The 17,836-nt window shown below is 38.6% G+C and overlaps 2 protein-coding genes across 2 annotated transcripts in view; one reads left to right on the forward strand and one right to left on the reverse strand.

Annotated features, from left to right (window-relative positions):
* FGF14 (fibroblast growth factor 14) overlaps positions 1–11,175 on the forward strand; it is a 187,407-nt gene extending 176,232 nt beyond the window's left edge. Inside the window, exons 4-5 of the mRNA XM_006114810.4 lie at positions 5,889–6,087; positions 8,978–11,175. Coding sequence (XP_006114872.2) covers positions 5,889–6,087; positions 8,978–9,114 — 336 coding nt within the window. The 3' untranslated portion in view covers positions 9,115–11,175. The remainder of the gene's footprint in view (positions 1–5,888; positions 6,088–8,977) is intronic.
* An 855-nt stretch (positions 11,176–12,030) lies between these two features.
* The window catches only part of ITGBL1 (integrin subunit beta like 1), a 253,955-nt gene continuing 248,149 nt past the window's right edge, over positions 12,031–17,836 (reverse strand). The window contains exon 11 of the mRNA XM_075918746.1: positions 12,031–17,378. Coding sequence (XP_075774861.1) covers positions 17,287–17,378 — 92 coding nt within the window. The 3' untranslated portion in view covers positions 12,031–17,286. The remainder of the gene's footprint in view (positions 17,379–17,836) is intronic.

The following is a 17,836-nucleotide window of genomic DNA, read 5'->3' on the forward strand; positions in this document are numbered from 1 at the left end:
GGCACCTTGTAATACATTTACATTCCAGTGTATACATACCCTTAGGCTACTTGTCAGTCCCACTCATACCAGAACTCCATAGTCTGATGGCATAAATGAGTCAAGAGATGCTTTTATATTTAAAGACAGAAAACATTTCTGGTTGGTGTTTACACTGCAGCTTTAAAACGATTTCTCTCTGCAACTGCTAACGTCCTAGGAAAAACTAGGTGATGATCATTTTTTGTGCTCTCAGAAGACGACACAAGGATACCTCTGGTCAATGACACAAAGGTTCTGACTGCACTGTATTTTTAGTTAGACATGAATGCAAGCCAAAAACCTATAAAAGTTCAGATTAACATCCAAATTTAGCAACTCTGACATCCCTCTAATGTTCTACGCTTTTCTTCCATTCCCTGAGGTAGTCTCCACTTTTCCTACAATTCTAACAGATTTTTCTTGATGTAAATATGGCAGATGAACATAACTTGTGAGTTCTACCCTCAAACTTTACAGCCTGGTCTACACTAGGTCTATGTCTACATTACAGGGGTTTTGCGCAAAAACAACCATTTTTGCACAAAAACCCGTGGAGCGTCCACACCTCAAGTGCGTTTTTGCATAAGAATATTTACAGTAAAATGGCAGAACAGAGGGCTTTTTGTGATGTAGGTATATCTCTTTCTGTGAGGAATAACTCCTTTTTGTGCAAAAGTTTTTGTGCAACAAGGTGTACATGCACATTCAAGAGGGGTTTATTGCACAAAAAGAGCCTATCAGAAAAAACACAGGTGCTCTGAACTTTCTTGCACAAGAGTGTCCATGCAGTGTGGACTCTCTCTTGTGCAAAAGCACATCGCCTTTGAAATGTGTTTTTGAGGTGTGGATGTGCTTTGTGCAAGAAGTTTTTGCAAAAGATCTCTTCCGCAAAAAGGTTCTTGTGCAAAAACCCTGCAGTGTAGACAAAGCCTAGGAGTTTACATTGACTTTAGCCACATGAGGTTAATTTTCTAAGTGATGTGTACATACCACCAAGCCTGAAATTTTCCATTGTTTTGTTTTTGAGTGCAGTTAAGTAGCAAAAAAAATCTACATTTGTAAATTGCACTTTTACAATAAAGAGATTGCATTATAGTACTTGTGTGAAGTGAATTGAAAACACTTCCTTTTGTTTATCATTCTACAGTGCAAATATAATAAGAACTGTACACTTTGTATTCTATGTTGTAATTGAAATAAAAATATTCAATATATATCAATTGTTATTCTATTGTTTAACAGTAGAATTATATCATAATTAATTTGTTTTAGTTAATTGTTTGCGTTAACTACAATCATCAGCCCTGCTGATTAGTTCCCTTGAAAGAGCACCATGGCAGCTTCCCTCAAGGGAGTGGTACGTAGGCTCTTGCTTGAAGACAAGCTCTGAATGTTGGCAGTTTAACCAGTTATTGCTTTATCTGTAGCCTTCTCTTTTTGGGCAAAGTCAGTCATTAAGTCACTGAGAAATAACAAAGAAATTCTGAATCTGTGGAATCTTCCTATTGCTTCAGAATCTTAAAGTCTGGCTGTCAGCTTTAGACACAGCATGGAAGTTCTGCCTGTCTCACTTGTTCGTGATTTCTTGTTCAGAAGTTGTGTTTCCATGCTGATTCTTTTAGGCACCAGTTCAGCGCTACATAAGTGCTTTCCTGATTAGTGACAGACTATTGAATTAGTCCTCTGACCCTTCCAGCAGCTGAGATATCAGTGATTCTCATTGAGATAGACAAGAATGTTGCTGAATGATTCATCTCTTCTCTTCTACAGATGTACCACAATACTCCACTGTACAAAGCATTCTCTCCTGTGGAGTCCTATGTATTTTCTCACCTCAGGTTTAGTGTGTAGGATGCCACAAAGGGAGATAGATAATTTGAACAATGATGCCCTTAACTAGGTGCAGAAGGTTCCAGAGGCAGATACACACAGCCAGGTGTGGCCTGTCCAAACTGTGCCCCCATGTGCCCTTCCTGCTTCCAGCTCTCCCGTGTCTAGCTGCCCAGTCTCCCCATGCTCAAGTGCTGGGAGGGCTGGGGCCATGCTGCCTGACAACTCTGGGGCCAAATAACTGGGTCTGTGCTGCCTGACAACCCTGTGCTCTGGATCCGAGAGACTGGAGCCACGCTGCCTGACTTCAGGGCCAGGAAGTCTGAGACTGTGCTGCCTGATGGTGCTCTGGGGCAGAGGTACTAACCTGTGACAGGAGTCAGCAGCCACAAAATCAGGAGTTGGGCTGGGCTCCAGTGGGCATGAAGTGCAGGAACTTCACCCCAGTGGATCAATCACACCTGCCCTTAGCATGTAGATAGCATGTAGCTCTTGATTTCCCTGCCATTTGAGCCCAAACAGTTTTCACTTCCCTGTGAATGATCAAAGCTTGAACATGGATGGGACCAAAAGGATGGAACCTTAGTCTGGACCAGATGTAGGTGAGGCTGGTGAGGGTGGAGTTGTTCAGGAGATTCTCCAGTCCTTTATAATAAAGATCACTGCAACCTCCTCTTCCCTGGCCTTGCTAAATCCTATGTTGTCTTATGTATGCTCAAAAGATGATGCAAAGAGCTTTCCTGACTCACCACTTTGACCAGGTCACCCCCTTCTTTGTGTGTCTCCACAGCCTTCACTTTATTCATTAAATCAGATACAAATCACTTGTCTTCAGTGTAAGGGCTTTCTCAGTCTATCCCACATTAGCTAACCTATTATAAAAGGAGAAGTGTCCATCATGCCGTCTGTCACAGAGAACATTTGAGAACACACTGGAAGACTTGACAGTAGGATGGGGTAGATTGGTGTGGGTTGGTGTCTGCTGTTTCTTCCTCCTCTCCCCGACACCAAAGCGGGATGCGAGGCTTAAAAAGTAGCACAATGGGGCGTGCAGGAGAAAAACACAAGTGGCTGCCAGTGAGTTAGTGGGTGAGCCGTGTGATGGCAGAGCAGGGGAGGGAAGAATAGGATGCAAACTACAGGAAGAAAAAACACTGAGTAGGTTGAAGACTGGGAGAAAGAGGGACAAAGAGAGGGGAATACAATATAATACAAGGCCAAAGAACCCAGTAAGAAGTGATCACACAGGGTATGTCTACACTACCCTCCTAGTTCGAACTAGCGGGGTAATGTAGGCATACCGCACTTGCAAATGAAGCCCGGGATTTGAATTTCCCGGGCTTCATTTGCATAAGTGGGGCGCCGCCATTTTTAAAACCCCGCTGGTTCAAACCCCGTGCAGTGCGGCTACATGGGGCACGAACTAGGTAGTTCAAACTAGGCTTCCTAGTTCGAACTACCGTTACTCCTCGTGACCCTGAGACAGGCAGGAGCACACCAGGCCAACTTGAGTGTGTGTCTACTGTCACAACGGGAGGAGTAATGCTAGTACTTATAATCTCTTATAAGGTATCAAGATGCCAGCCCCATCTTCATTCCACAAAAGAGGCCTGGCTTGTTTGCGCATTTAAAAAACGTCAAGGAAGACATTAACGTGTTCTCCTATGCAGACCTTATGCTTGGGAGGGGCTGCAAAACTGCCTCATTGACCTCCTTCAAATCTCTCCTCCAACACGTTGCTAAAGCCTAGTTAGAATACCTGAAAGCCTCGTTAGGAATGTGTGACACTGCCCAGGGTTGTGAGGCACCGCAACAGTCCTGGCTTTTAGCATGAGGGAGTCCTGTCTAGGCCTGAAACCATGAGCCTCTGGCAGCACAAGCACTGCCTTCTAGGCCCCCACAGGCCTCCCTGTGCAGCTATCAACAGGCCCACACAAGCACCCGGATACTCAGTGGCTACATCTAGCCTGGCATGATCTTCCAGAAATGCTTTTAACGGAAAAGCATCCGTGGCCAATCTAGATGCGCTTTTGCGCAAAAAAGCCCCAATTACCATTTTAGCGATCGGGGCTTTTTTTCGGAAAACAAATCTCAGCTGTCTACACTGGCCCTTTTGCGCAAAAGTTTTGCGCAAAAGGGACTTTTGCCTGAACGGGAGCAGCATAGTATTTCCGCAAAAAGCACTGATTTCTTACAGTAGGAAGTCAGTGCTTTTGCGGAAATTCAAGCGGCCAGTGTAGACAGCTGGCAAGTTTTTCCGGAAAAGTGGCTCATTTTCCTGAAAAACTGGCCAGTCTAGACACAGCCAGGGAGTTCCATGGGTGGCGAGTATCCTAGGCAGGGGAAAGCACTGCCTTCCCACACTGCCTCACCTGGTCCTGCCCATGCCCATCCCTGTGCCAGACCTGCTGGCCTGCTCTCTGGAGCTCTGAGGGAGGGGCAGGATGGGGCCATCCCACCCACTGGCTCTCCAAAGCTCTGGGACTGGCGGAGTTTGGGGAGGCTACCCTGGGGCAGAGAGGAGGCAAGAGCCAGCAGCCACATTGCAAGGATGAGGGGTTGGAGGGTGGAGTCTGGGCAGGGGACAGCAAGCTACAGTGGGGGGGAGAAGGACTCTGGTGAGTGGGGGACGGGGAGCTTGCCTCCCCAAGCCATGAGGTCTCCCACTGCCCATGGGGAGTTCCCTCCAATGTCCAGTCCCTTATTAGGGTTGCCAGGTGTCCGGTTTTGAACCAGACAGCCAGTATTTGAGCTTTCTGTTCGGGGAAACAAATTGAGAAAATATAAATGTCTGGTATTTTCTAAATAAGATGTAATGTAGATGGTGATGTAATGTCAAGTGTGTCCAGTATTTCTGTTGAAACCATCTGGCAACCCTAAAAGGAAGAGTACATACCAGTATGCAAGATTCAACTTAAAACTGGCACTTTGCTTAACACTAACATACTGCTATAAATTTATAATGAAAACAAGACTAAATTTACTATCAAAGAGTAGCTGTTCTAATAATAATGAGCAATAATGTTGAAAGCAAGTGGTTACATGTGAAACAAAATCATAATATGTTTTGTAAAGTTTAAGCTTAGCAGGTTAACCTTATGCCTAAAAACAAAAATAAAACAAACTCACCTAAAGGTCTCTTCATCATTTCCCCACCAAGCCTGGTTCAGATCTTTTGTTCCTGCAGCCAAAGCATTGTCCTTTTCATTCTTCACTGAAAGAGAGCAACAAACTGGCCAGCCAAAATTAATACATTGTATTGTAATACAGAAAACAAATTGTAGCATTTGCTTGTGATTTAAGATTATAAGGAAGCAAGAGCTTGGGGACAGATGCAATGTATGGGGGGGGGGGTTATTCAGTTAAAGAAAAGAAACAGTGTATAGTCAAGGAAGTGATTAGCAGTGAGGTATAGGCATGTTGGACAATATTCTCAAAGGTAATTTAGCTCCTAACTTCCATTGAGCCTTATATTCCTTTGTTGTTCCAGCAGCCTAGAACAATGACTAGTATGATTCAAGTATTATGTTGAATGGCACAAGTATTTAATAGACATTTTCTCTAGCGCTTCAATTTGTCTTTTGTTTTGCCTTTGTTCCTCCTTGTCTGTGACTTGAAGAAGAAAGAAGGGCATCACAGCCAGCTATCTCTCAAATTCTTGAAACAACTTGAATCAAGCCTGAAGTCCTGAGGCAAAAGAGACCACTGACTTAAGGAGCTCAATATCTTGTTTGTGGAAACTGTGTTTATAGTTTCCACATGCTGGTCCAAATTGTACTCTCTGTAAATGGCTGGGAAAGAAATGTTAGTGTTGGAATGTTGTCAGTTGTATGCCTAGCAGATAAGACTTTTCATAGCCTGTAAACCATTATTTACTGACTGTGGACACCACATCTGTTAGAATTATAGGGCTCAATTGTACAGCCATTTCCTTACTAACCCCAGTGCATTATTGGAGGGAAAACATAAGAAAAAAATCTCACCAACAACCATTGCTCTTTTGCGGTAGGAACTAATTGTTATCCTTTCTCCCACAGGAACTTTTTACACCAGAGTGCAAGTTTAAGGAATCCGTTTTTGAAAATTATTATGTAATCTACTCATCCATGCTCTATCGACAACAAGAGTCGGGTAGGGCCTGGTTCCTGGGGCTTAATAAGGAAGGGCAGGTCATGAAAGGAAACAGAGTGAAGAAAACAAAACCAGCAGCTCATTTTCTACCCAAGCCATTGGAAGGTGAGCTTTGGACCATCACAGCAGGCAGTTATGCTGAAACTGTAAAATATCTCTTCCTTTGCAATGATAATACCATAAAAGGAAAAGGAGCAGGCTCTATCCTGTCATTTCTGAATGCACTTGGCACACACCCACTGGCCATTCCATATGACAGTTGCTAGGATTCATGTGTGTTTTGTGCTTTACCATTGTTTGTTCTAAAGGGCATATGTAAAATGTTCTTTCATAGAATTAGGAGGTCATCTTATTAGAAGAAAATCTATTGTTAAAGTTCACTGTGCTGTTTTTTAAAAATATTCTTCTGGCAGAAGCAAAAAAAAGGTATCAGTATTTCAGAGAGACAATATTCCTTTTATAAACCAGCATGTGTGGATCTGAACAATAATGTGTACTTAAAAAAAGGGGAGTTAGGAATGGAACACATGAAATGTCAGCATCCCAATTTAAGAGCATGCTAACACAAAAGTCAAAGGTCTTACGATAGACTAACTCAAACTGCACTATTGAGTCAGGTGATGTATGCTGCACACTTTGTGTTTGTCAGCCATTATGCCAGAGAGTTTAGGAAAGGGGAACAAGAAATAACATATTTTGTCATGCTAACCTTATGAACTAAAATGATGTCACATGTTCTGGCAAAATGTGTTAATTTTTGTCTTGACCATGGAATTATTTATTTGTCCTTATTTTCGAAGACTTCTTTTACTTTGGGGGGGGGGGGGGGGGGAGGGTTTGGTTGCTGCCCTGTCCAAATCTCATTTGCTTTGATCCAAATCATTGCTCAGTGTCTCAGTAATGCTGAAAAGTGTCTCAATAGTTAACAACTTTAAAAAAAAACACCTTTCTGAGTAATGCTTTTGTCAACAGTGTCACATTTTTTAGCATTACAGTTATCTGAGAATTACAAGGTGTGTAAGGTTTTGAGGAATTTCAAACCTAAATCATGTTAGGACTCTCTTCCCCTATGTGATGAAAATCTAATAGCCCTAGGTGGCTGCTTTAACATCAAATCTTAGATTACACTGATTTGTTTGGTTTTTCCTATGCTTCATAGTGCAGACAGCCTTTAAAACATGAATAGCATTTCAACAAGACTTACACGTGTAAACTCCTATATATTAACTTAAAGCTATGTATTTTCAGACTTCTATTTTTTAAAAGCAGTCACAGTACATATAGTTTAGGGAACATGTGATTTTTCCATTGGAGTTATTAATAGTTGTATGGCCAGATTCTTTATCAAAAGAGTGTAGGCAAGGCTTAGAAATAAGTTACATTATGTTGCCCAAAAGTGTTATCAAGAACTACAGCTAGACTGTGTAATTCGTTTACTTTAATTGCTATCACATGGTGTTTAACTTAATATTTTTGTAGGTCACATTGCTATTTTGTCTGATTCTTAATTAATCAGCAGACTAAAACATGGGTGTGCACTCTAAAGATAAAGATCATCACGAGCATTACATACTGTAGAGAAGAATTTTAATTTCAGACTTTCAAAGCTATAAAAAAGATTTAGATTATGTCATTGCAAATGTTAGAACAAGTTAAGCACTTGATTAGTTAATAATGTTACGGGCCTTTCACATCCATTATGAAACTTCCGTAAATTGAAGATCAAGGTCAGTGCTTTGATGCTGTTACCTCCTATTCTAATTAGTCCAGGGAAGAAGGGACTATGCTGTCATGTAGCTTCTCCAAGAATTATTTTGTGTGATGATTAATTCTTTTGACTGTTTGACATCTATTTTTTAATACTGCTGTGATATAAATAAATGCTACCCTCAGGTAATGTGTAAGTAAAATATTACCTGATTCAATGACGTGGAAAATGAAATTCAATTATCTAACATCATTCATCATTAAGGCAGCTCAGTAGAGATACTTTGTAACTGAACATGTGTGTACACCTCAAACAATTTAAAATTGTTAGGACTCTAGTGAAGACCACTGTGCAATTCTTAATTCTTCAATACTTTCAGTTTTTAGTTTTGGAATTTTCTGCATTTCAAAATTCCAGCAATTATCAGTGTTAAATGTTTCTTTGCCATGTATTACAAGCAACCTTAGGAAAAAATGAATACTAGCTGTACAGTGGTGGTTTTGTGTGCTCTCTGGGGCAATCCGTAACACCTTGCCAGTAAAGATCAATAAATGATGTTTTGTCTAGTCTCATTATGTTGTAATTTCAAATAAACATTCTATAAGATTTATTTTTATGAATACCCCCAGTGAGCCATTTATGGGGGAAGGCGGAATGAATGGTATCTATTAACCAGGCTGTGAGAGGAATATGAAAATCAATGATAGTGACTGATTAAATGAATTTCCTCAGTAAAGTGAAAAGTTCTTGATTCTAATATCAGCACTCTAGTTTTTGAAATGGAAAATAATATTCTCATGGCATTTGATAAAGAAATAACTTAATAATATAGACCAGGAAATATCAAGAATTCTTAAAATTTAATCAATCAGAAAATTCAGTTTTAACTCTCAAACTATTTTGTAATATTGCACAAATTGAGAAAGAACAATTGCTTTTCATTTTTGAAGCTCCTGTAATCAAGTCACATTATCAATTTTTTTAAAAAGGGGGACAATTTCCTATTGTGCACGTAAGTCAGAGGTGACAGAGGAAGAGAGATATTTGGATTGTGGGGAAAAGATATTAATGTCCTCAAATAGTCTCTTTTGACATAGCTAAGCTCCGTCATATAAAGAAGAGCAGAGAAAATATTAAAACATTGCTTCTTGTAAGGATGATGTAAAATATGCTCTAAAGATTATTTTAGGAAAGTTCTATGGCCTGTATATATTAGTAGGTCACAGAGGACCCGTTTCAGCTTGGAATGTATGAAAATGAATCCCATTGAATTTTTTTTTCTTTTAGTTGCCATGTATCGAGAACCATCCTTGCATGATGTTGGAGAAACAGTGCCAAAAGCTGGGGTAACTCCAAGTAAAAGCACAAGTGCATCTGCAATAATGAATGGAGGCAAACCAGTTAACAAGAGTAAGACGACATAGCCAGATCCTCACAGGTGTTGTGACTTACTGAGCTCTGAGTACAGTTGAGCAATTTATCCTTGCTGGACTCTCTCCTACTTCAGTGTCGGTGGATCAGCTTGAGGCAAGTGAAAACTGGCTCTTTGCTGGTTCTGAACTAAATTGTTGCAAGTGGATAAATCTCAACATGTAGCTCCTCCCACAACAAGAAGACACCTGGATAACCAGCTAACTCAGACCATGGAATGCCCTACCAGATATGGAATGCCTTTTTAATATCTTTTCTGTGACTGTGACACTTCATGTGAATGACATACTTCACAAGTACACTTGATACCTTGCCTGCTGACAGTTACCCATAATCCCTTTTTGAGTCCAGTTTCAGCGAAATCCATGTGTTTAAGTTCTATTTTGTAGCACACAGATAATATCAAGTAATTTCTAGTTAGATGCTGTAAACCTCTGCTATTATGGATTTCTCTTCTTCCCTTTTTTACAAGGCTGCTTGCTCCACTGTCTGTGACCTTTTGCAGGGATTGTGTTTCTCTAAAACGTAATTTTTGCAGGTGGCTTTGTTCTGAAAGCAATCAGGGAATCAGGAAGCCTTCAAAACCTATTATGAATTATATCTCCGAAGACTAGGATCATTGTCTCTGACTTAGAATATTGGTAAATGTGAATACACTTTAGTAACAGATACCGTGCTCCTGAGGTTTGCATTATTGTGGAGGGAAAAGTGTCAAACGCAACCCGTAGAAAGTTTTTTGAGACTAGTGTTTGACATCCCCCTATAGTTTCTTTGTGTGTGTGTGTTTTATACATATCACAGGCTTACTGGTAATGGTAACATTTGCCTTGCCCAGCGAGCAAGACCCACTAATTTTTGAGAAAGTGGGTCCAAAGAATTCTGTAGGCCTTGTAGGCCTGAATTAAGGCTCATTTTTCACCTACTAATCCTCATTATTTGAAAAACAATAATTAAGAAGAACAAGAATTGCGCTACCTAAATCCAGTTCAGATATAATCCTTTCCTGTTTTTAATGAACTGAATTTAATGCCATCATTATTTTGGCTGTTTTCCACTCTTACTCAGCAAAGCATGGTCAAGGATGATGACATGTTCTTTTTAGCAGTGCCAGTGCAAAAGTTAGTTACAAATTATACTTTAATATTTTTGGTGTTAATTTTTTTTTAAACTGGGCATATTGGAAAACTTTTTTTTTTTTTAGCCCAGCATGAAGAGTCCAGTCCTAAGTATTTCAATCCATAACTCATCACATACCTCTAACCCAGCTTTTTAGGCTGTTCCCATCAAATTGCTAGATAAATGGTGCCTTGCCTTGCATTCTATATATTATACATTCTACTACATGAAACTAGAGGAAATCAAACCCATTATGAGATTGAGTCCTTGAATCATGCTCAGTTGCTTCATGAAACACTTCAGTTAACTGTCATAAAACCAATTTAGAAAAAATAAAAGGGGTAATAAGTTTTAGACAATACAGCAAAGATGCCATTCTAGTGTTAAATGCCGTAGGTAATGAGTTTCAAATATTTAGTTGCATACTTCTAAAAGACTAAAACAAGGCTATTCTGTGTGGGCTTAATAGGCTTTTGCTTCTCAGAAGGAGTGACAAAGACCAAACTGTACCTGAGTTGTGGCAAACTGTGTGACAACCCTCTATTGGCCTCTTGCTGTTATCATTGTGCTAAGAATGATGAAATACATCCTTCCCTTTTGAGCAATTATATTTATGGAAAACTAATTTTCTCATAGCGTTACACAGAGCTCTCTGACAGGCCGCCTGTTGTTTCAAATTCCTGATCTGCTTAGCTGAATACTGATTCAGTATCCATTAGCTCTTCGTGTTGATACAGTTCCATATGGGGATTCCGTTTTCATAAGTAACACAGCCTATTGTTCAAGTAGCTTATTATAATGCTGCCATAAGACAAAGCTACTTTACTGCTGTGACAAAATGTGCATAAAGTAACTTTAGGCCCAGATCATCCCTTCACCTGGTAGTTTAAAGGAGGAAAAAAATCCCCATAAGACACCCTTTATGGTGAGCCTCACATGTCATCCTACCAAGGTGGGTGTGACTTGGGTATTCCCAACACCCAAACAAAAAAGGCTATGAAGTCTCCCCCTAAGGGATCAGTGGGAGGCCAGGATTATCAACATAGCATGCTGCCCTGGCTGTCTGGTTCTGTCATGGCATTGGAGTCTCACTGACCTGACCCCTCCCCCTCCCCGTCTCCCTCGCCCTGTGCTTCCCTCTTCAGGTTGGGAGAGGAGGCAGGCAGAGACGATAATACAAAATCTCTTTTGTGACTAATTGTCACAGGGCTGGTGAGGGAGCCTGTGTGCATTCCTTCCCCTCAGTCTCCAACCTGCCCAGTTTGGACCCTGGACTGCAGAGCGATGGCTCTGTGGAGTCCAGAGGGTAAGACTGTGCCATAGACTTGCCGGAGGTATACACTAAGGATACAGCGAGCACATGCTGGCCCTTTGAATTTCAGCTGTCTGAGACTGGTGTCCCAAGGCCATATCCATTATCATTTTCAACATCTTAGGCAACTATTGCTCTGCCAACCGGATGACTAGTTACAATCAAGGCTGAATTTATTTTTGTAAGTGACTAGTACGTACTGTAAATGTATCACCATGTTTATGTTTCTTTACATGGGTTGTCTGTAAGGGTGTTTAATGGATGTCTTAAAACAAGTTCTTCTAAAGTTTGTTTAAACGTAGAGCACAGGGATCTTTGTTATTTGTGCTTTGGTTACTCCTTTAATTTTGTCTCTTGTCTCATCTGTTGCATGGGAAGAAGATGGCAATGATGAACTGCATGTAGTAGGCTATGCGTATCAAGAACTGTTGGTATGTATTACTAAATTTACATACATATCTGCAAAGAGTTTGCATTGTACAGTTCGTGTTTATTATTTGTTGTATACACAGATGCAACATATTGAATAAAGTATTTATATGAAGGCATATTGAAAAACAAAACAACTTTATCTAGCAAGTAGAATGTGCAAAATGACATTGCACTGGCCACAGTATAGTGAAACCATATAGGCAGGTTGGCAAACTCAAATCTCCCCCTTTACCATGCCAAAGAAAATTTTAGATCCTTGACATATTACCTCTCTTGCTGTTTTCCAGGATAAGACTTCACCATTTTGTTCCCTCTAAAATTTATTTTGCTGTTAAGTGAAAACTATTTTCAACTGTCTGTTACTACTAAAGTACTGTATAGTAAAACTGATGAATTCATTTATATTTACAGATTGTGTGTTTTGTATTTCCATGTACACCAATGTATGCAACTCCCCAGTATACCTGACCTTTTGCATGCAGTGTTTTGTGTTGTTCCTCCCTTTCTTTTATTTAATCCCAGAATGGTCCAAAAAAGAAATCTCAATTTCTTCACTATCACACTACTGCACAGGTAAATTAATAATGCAGAGGTGCATTATCTCTTCATTTTCCCTCAAACAAAATGTTCATTTTTATTTCAGCAAAAATTTTCAAAAGTATCAATCTCGCTCACACATGCATCTCTCTCCCCCTCCCCCAGGTCTAGGTAGATCTGGATAAATTGAACAAAGCACTAATTTTGTTGTGCTTGAAAAGTGTTTTCTAGACTCACAGGATCTCACTCTGGTCATGTTTATGAAAAACTAGATTCGATTCTACAGAGATATCTCAAGTGCTTTGCAGCTCACTTAACACCTCTTTTGCTTCTTGTCCTGTTCTTTAAGCAATGCTCAGATCAATATGTTTATGTACTGTCATTTTTCATCCACATGATCAGTATAACAAAAGTCCACACAAAGGATAAAAAGACCTTTGTTCAGACTGTATTTGTCTGAAAGAATCTTGTAAAGCTCACAACTGTTTACACCTAGAGGGACAAATTCTCTGCTGCTGTAATGTTGGAGCAGTCAGTTAAGTAGACAGTGAGTTTAGCCTATGAATTAAAGGTCTTGTTGATCCATCTGTTCTATGGTACAAATTAGAAATGTTCAACTCCCTTCAGGTTAGAAAAAGTAATAAGAAAATGAGACATGGTAAAACAATTATATTTACATTTAAATGCCCCTTTGGATAGATTCATGATCTGTACAGTACATTTCAAGATTTTTTTCCTGATGTCTAATGCAGATTTCATGCTTTATTTTTTAAAATATACTAAAATCTAGATTCTAGGGCCTGGTCAAAGAAATATTCAACTTAGCTTTATTCATTCCCAGCGTATAGTACGGAATATAATTTAGATGTAAAGTGAGTCGTCATTCCAGGAAGAGAAGGGCAATGCATCGAAAACACCAGATACATGATTAAATCTCTAGCTACATGCCTCTGAAAGAGAGCTTGATCATGTATCCTCCCGGTAATTCTTTTCCATTGCTAAATCATATATACAAGCAAGACAGTGAATAGCAAGTTTATTTCTGTAACCCAAGAAGATGTTGTATAGAGTGGACACAATCCTACAAAATGCTGAGTGCACTTAGAAATAGTACTGAGCACTTTTCAGATGGTGCCCTTTTTATTACATGAATGGAGAGCTGTGTATGTCTGTGTCCAACATCAAACTCCACACTTATCTAATCAGTTTTCTCTCTCCGTAATTACAGTTTGCTCAAGACCTGGAAGCAGTGATATAATTAGTGTATGTGAATTAGACTGGAAATATTTTTCACTCCCTTGCACCACTTTTTTTTACTTTTACAGTTTCACAACTTAGGCAGACAGAATTTTCACATATTGGAACAATAATATTTATCTTCAAGTCTTATTTTTATAAAAAGGGAATAAGCTGCATAGAATATGTACTGGGACTCATATCACCAGTTTTCTCAGTATGGGAAGGGAAAATGTTCAAGTCACATCAAAAAATGGAAAAGGAAATAGATATCCATTATATTTTGATCAGTCTTAGGGTATGTCTACACAGCAGTGTTATTTCAGAATAACTGATGTTATTCTGAAATAACAAAGAGCGCATCTACACTGCAAGCCATTATTCCAAAATAATGGTGAGCTGGATGACTTATTACAACCTCTGTAACGCTACATTCTTCCTTCAACTTCCTGCAGTGTAGATAGTACCACAAGCCAAATTAAGCTATTCGACTTCAGCTACACAATTGACGTAACTGAAGTTGCATAGTTTAATTCAATTTTAGCCCTGCTGTGTAGACATACCCTTAATAATACTATATGGCTTCTAACAGTTTTTGTGTGATAATTTATATTTAAGTAATCCCAGTTTTGTCCAAATTTTAAAATCAGATACTCTATTACATTTGTCAAAGAATTTAGCTAGCATTTTAAAAATGGGGCTATATTAATCCAACCCAGTAGCTGAAAGTTTAAAAAAATCTGTTGTGGCAATATTTTAAATGATGTCTTACTAGAAATTGGAATTCTATGTTTTTAGTTCACAAACTTAAAAGGAAAACAAACAAAATCAGAAAGTAAAACAAAATATACCAAAGTTACATGACACGCAGATGTCCAGCAATTTATGGCCTTACAGAGAATCATTTTCTAATCTAGAAATTCGGCTGTTTGAAATATCATACATAATATACAAAAATTATATCTTTGTTTGATTAGTTTGTTTAAATGGTACCAAGTATCTATTCAATCTAAACAGCATTGATTTTCCTACTTTGTTAGTTGTAGAAAGTACTGTATATAAATGCAGGACATAATAAAGCTTGATTTCCTTTTCTCTTTCATTGACTCAGAAGTACCCACACGTGTAAGACATTTATCTGTGTTAATTTATATATAAATAAAACCAACAAACTTGTGTTTGCCAGTCAAAGACTAGCGTTGGCAAATGGTAAAATGATATATTGAAATACTCTTCTCTGTACAATTTTAAGGATTACAACCATAAAATATAAAATGTGATTTTAAAACTTGTTTTACTTCAAGGTTTGTTTATCCTGTATCAATAGATTTTAGAGCTCTGATATTTTGGTTATCTAAAGAGAGGCAGTAGCAGCTTTTGGGTATAGTTGTCATTATGAATGTGCAGAACTCCCATTAATAAGTCATATACAGACATTTAGAGGTGACTGGTTATGTCTCCCTGAGAACATGGGCTTTGAAAAAGTACACATTTATGTTTTAAAAAAAATGGGGTCAGAGCAAGAGCAAGCTAAATTGGGAGAAAATGGTTGTTCAAACCTTTCAATAACTGCACTCTACGCTCTCTCACTTTAACTGTTACATGTTCTGTACTGTTGTATTTTCCAATTTAAATAATCAATGTCCTTTCAATAAGAAAACAACTTTCTAGTGTAATGATGGAAATACCCTTTTTAAGTTGCTACACATGTTCCTTATTTCTTAATCTTGTATCAAACTAAAAGCCTGATACGTGACATCTAAATCACAACATAACAATAGCAATGTTTGATAATTTTTTGTGATTTAATCGTATTTCACAATATGTAATCACTTTTCAAAAGAAAATGTATGTATTTTTTTTCGCTCTGAAGAATTAAAGGGCTGCCAAACCTACATGAAGGGAATAAAAGATTCAAATGTAAATAACTTAGGGAAGTCCCAAAATAGTTGTGCATTTTTCATAATTCAATGTGAATTTCACACTGAGCAGCATTTCACCATTGACAAGAAATAAAAATTTTGTTCATAGCACTACATTGTTTCTGTTTACTGTTTGAAATCCACAATTAAATGATTTTGTTTCCATCATCTGAATATCTTTCACCGACAGCAGTGTGCTCTACAATGTAACTGATTTTCTAATTCAGTTGACCTTTAGGCTCCCAGCTTTTATACAAGTAGTAAGATTCAATTATTATCATATGTGATAGTGTAATCTGTTCCTAAAAGCATACAGAATTGGCATCCTAGAAGTTATCAATATTACATTTCCATGTGCTTTTCTTTTTAAGATGAGTAGGTAAGTATACATACATAACACTATGATAAAAGTACATACAAGTTATAAGATATTTATTAAATATATCAACTCATTTATCTTGATTTTTTAAAAAAATCTTAACCTACAGGTTATGTATTTGCAAATGTAGTATGAAGACTAGATAACCAGCTTAAAGATATTTTAACCACAGAAATCAATAGTGTTTGTTTTTAATGTGTCTGTTCTAGCAATGGGCTCTGGTTGTATAATTTGGATCGCTAACCTAAATCTCTGGGGTTGTTCACATATTTGGATCAGAGTTATGCAACTGCAGTTCTCCTGATAAAAATTAAAATAATTAGTTTTAATGAGCAATTTGCAGCTTCCCATGTTATTGGAGCTGAGAAATAATCAGAATTAGAAGGAAAAAAGTCAAGGCAAATAATAATAATATATTTGACCAATACTGAAAATGGCATCATATACAATTTTTGATAAATATCCAGACAGCTCTACTCTTTTATTTGTATGCCATTTCCTTACATAATGGTGTCAAGATTTTAAAACAAAGTAAATTGTGCAATAAAGCTTGTATTTTTTCACTGGAGCCAGGAATTCAACCTTAAGGCTACATCTACACTGGCAGCTTCTTGCACAAGAACTCTTTTGTAGAAGAGTTCTTGTGCAAAAACTCTTCCACAAGAGAGCGTCTACACTGGCATGTTCTTTTGCGCAAGAGCATCCATGGCAGTGTAGACGCTATCTTCCGCAAGAAACCTCTGATGGCCATTTTAACCACAGGGGCTTCTTGTGCAAGAAATTCATGTTGCCTGTCTACACTGGCCTCTTCTGGAAGAGCTCTTGCGAAAGAGGGCTTCTTCCTGAGAGGGAGCATCAGAGTTCTCACGCAAGAAGCCCTGATTTTCTACAGTACAACGTCAGTTTACTTGTGCAAGAACGCGCGGCCAGTGTAGACAGGCGGCATGTTTTTGCACAAGAGCGGCTATTTTCGCACAAGAACACGCCAGTGTAGACACAGCCTAAGACTTTTAAGGTCAGTCCAACTCCCACTGAAGTCAATGGGAGTATTGCAAATGATTTTACTAAGAGCAGAAGTAGGCCTGCAGTTGATTATGAAATACAGAAGCTTACATTAGTCTGTTTGAATATTTGTAGTGGTTATTCTATGTGTTTTGCCTTTCATTTAATTGCTCTAGCAGCCTAAAAAAACCAAACCAAACCCATCAGTCCTTGGTGCTCCATATTCTCATTAAGGGTATTCTGTCCCAAGCCAGATTTCACAAGCATTCCCATTCCATCCTTCCCAGCATTCACAATTTCCACAGCTACATACACCATTGCCTAGAACAAAATGAACACGGACAATTACCATGATTGAAATGCAGTGCATCAAACTGTTGTTACGTGAAGAAACAAGCCATAATAAAATTTTTTATTGTCCCTTTGCATATTTTTTGTAAAGAAAGGTCTTTACATATGATTAAGCCGCCACCAAAACCTTGCATTTTCAAACAACTAATGGTATGTTTACAGCAGTTCCATCAGCAGAATAATAAATAATGCAATTATTCCAACATGGGGTGGACCCAACCTATTTCTATGCTGTTTTCGGGCATGTCTACACAGCAGGGCAAAAGTCAAATTAAGCTACTCAACTTGAGCCACGTCAATTGCTTGGCTTCAGTCGAAATAGCTTAATTCGGCTTTTGGTGCTATCTACACAGCAGGAAGTTGAAGGAAGAATACTCTTCCTTAGACTTCCCTTACTCCTAAAAAAAATGAGGTTTACAGGATCTTTT

This window comes from Pelodiscus sinensis, chromosome 1 (assembly GCF_049634645.1).
Source record: "Pelodiscus sinensis isolate JC-2024 chromosome 1, ASM4963464v1, whole genome shotgun sequence".
Lineage (NCBI taxonomy): Eukaryota > Metazoa > Chordata > Testudines > Trionychidae > Pelodiscus > Pelodiscus sinensis.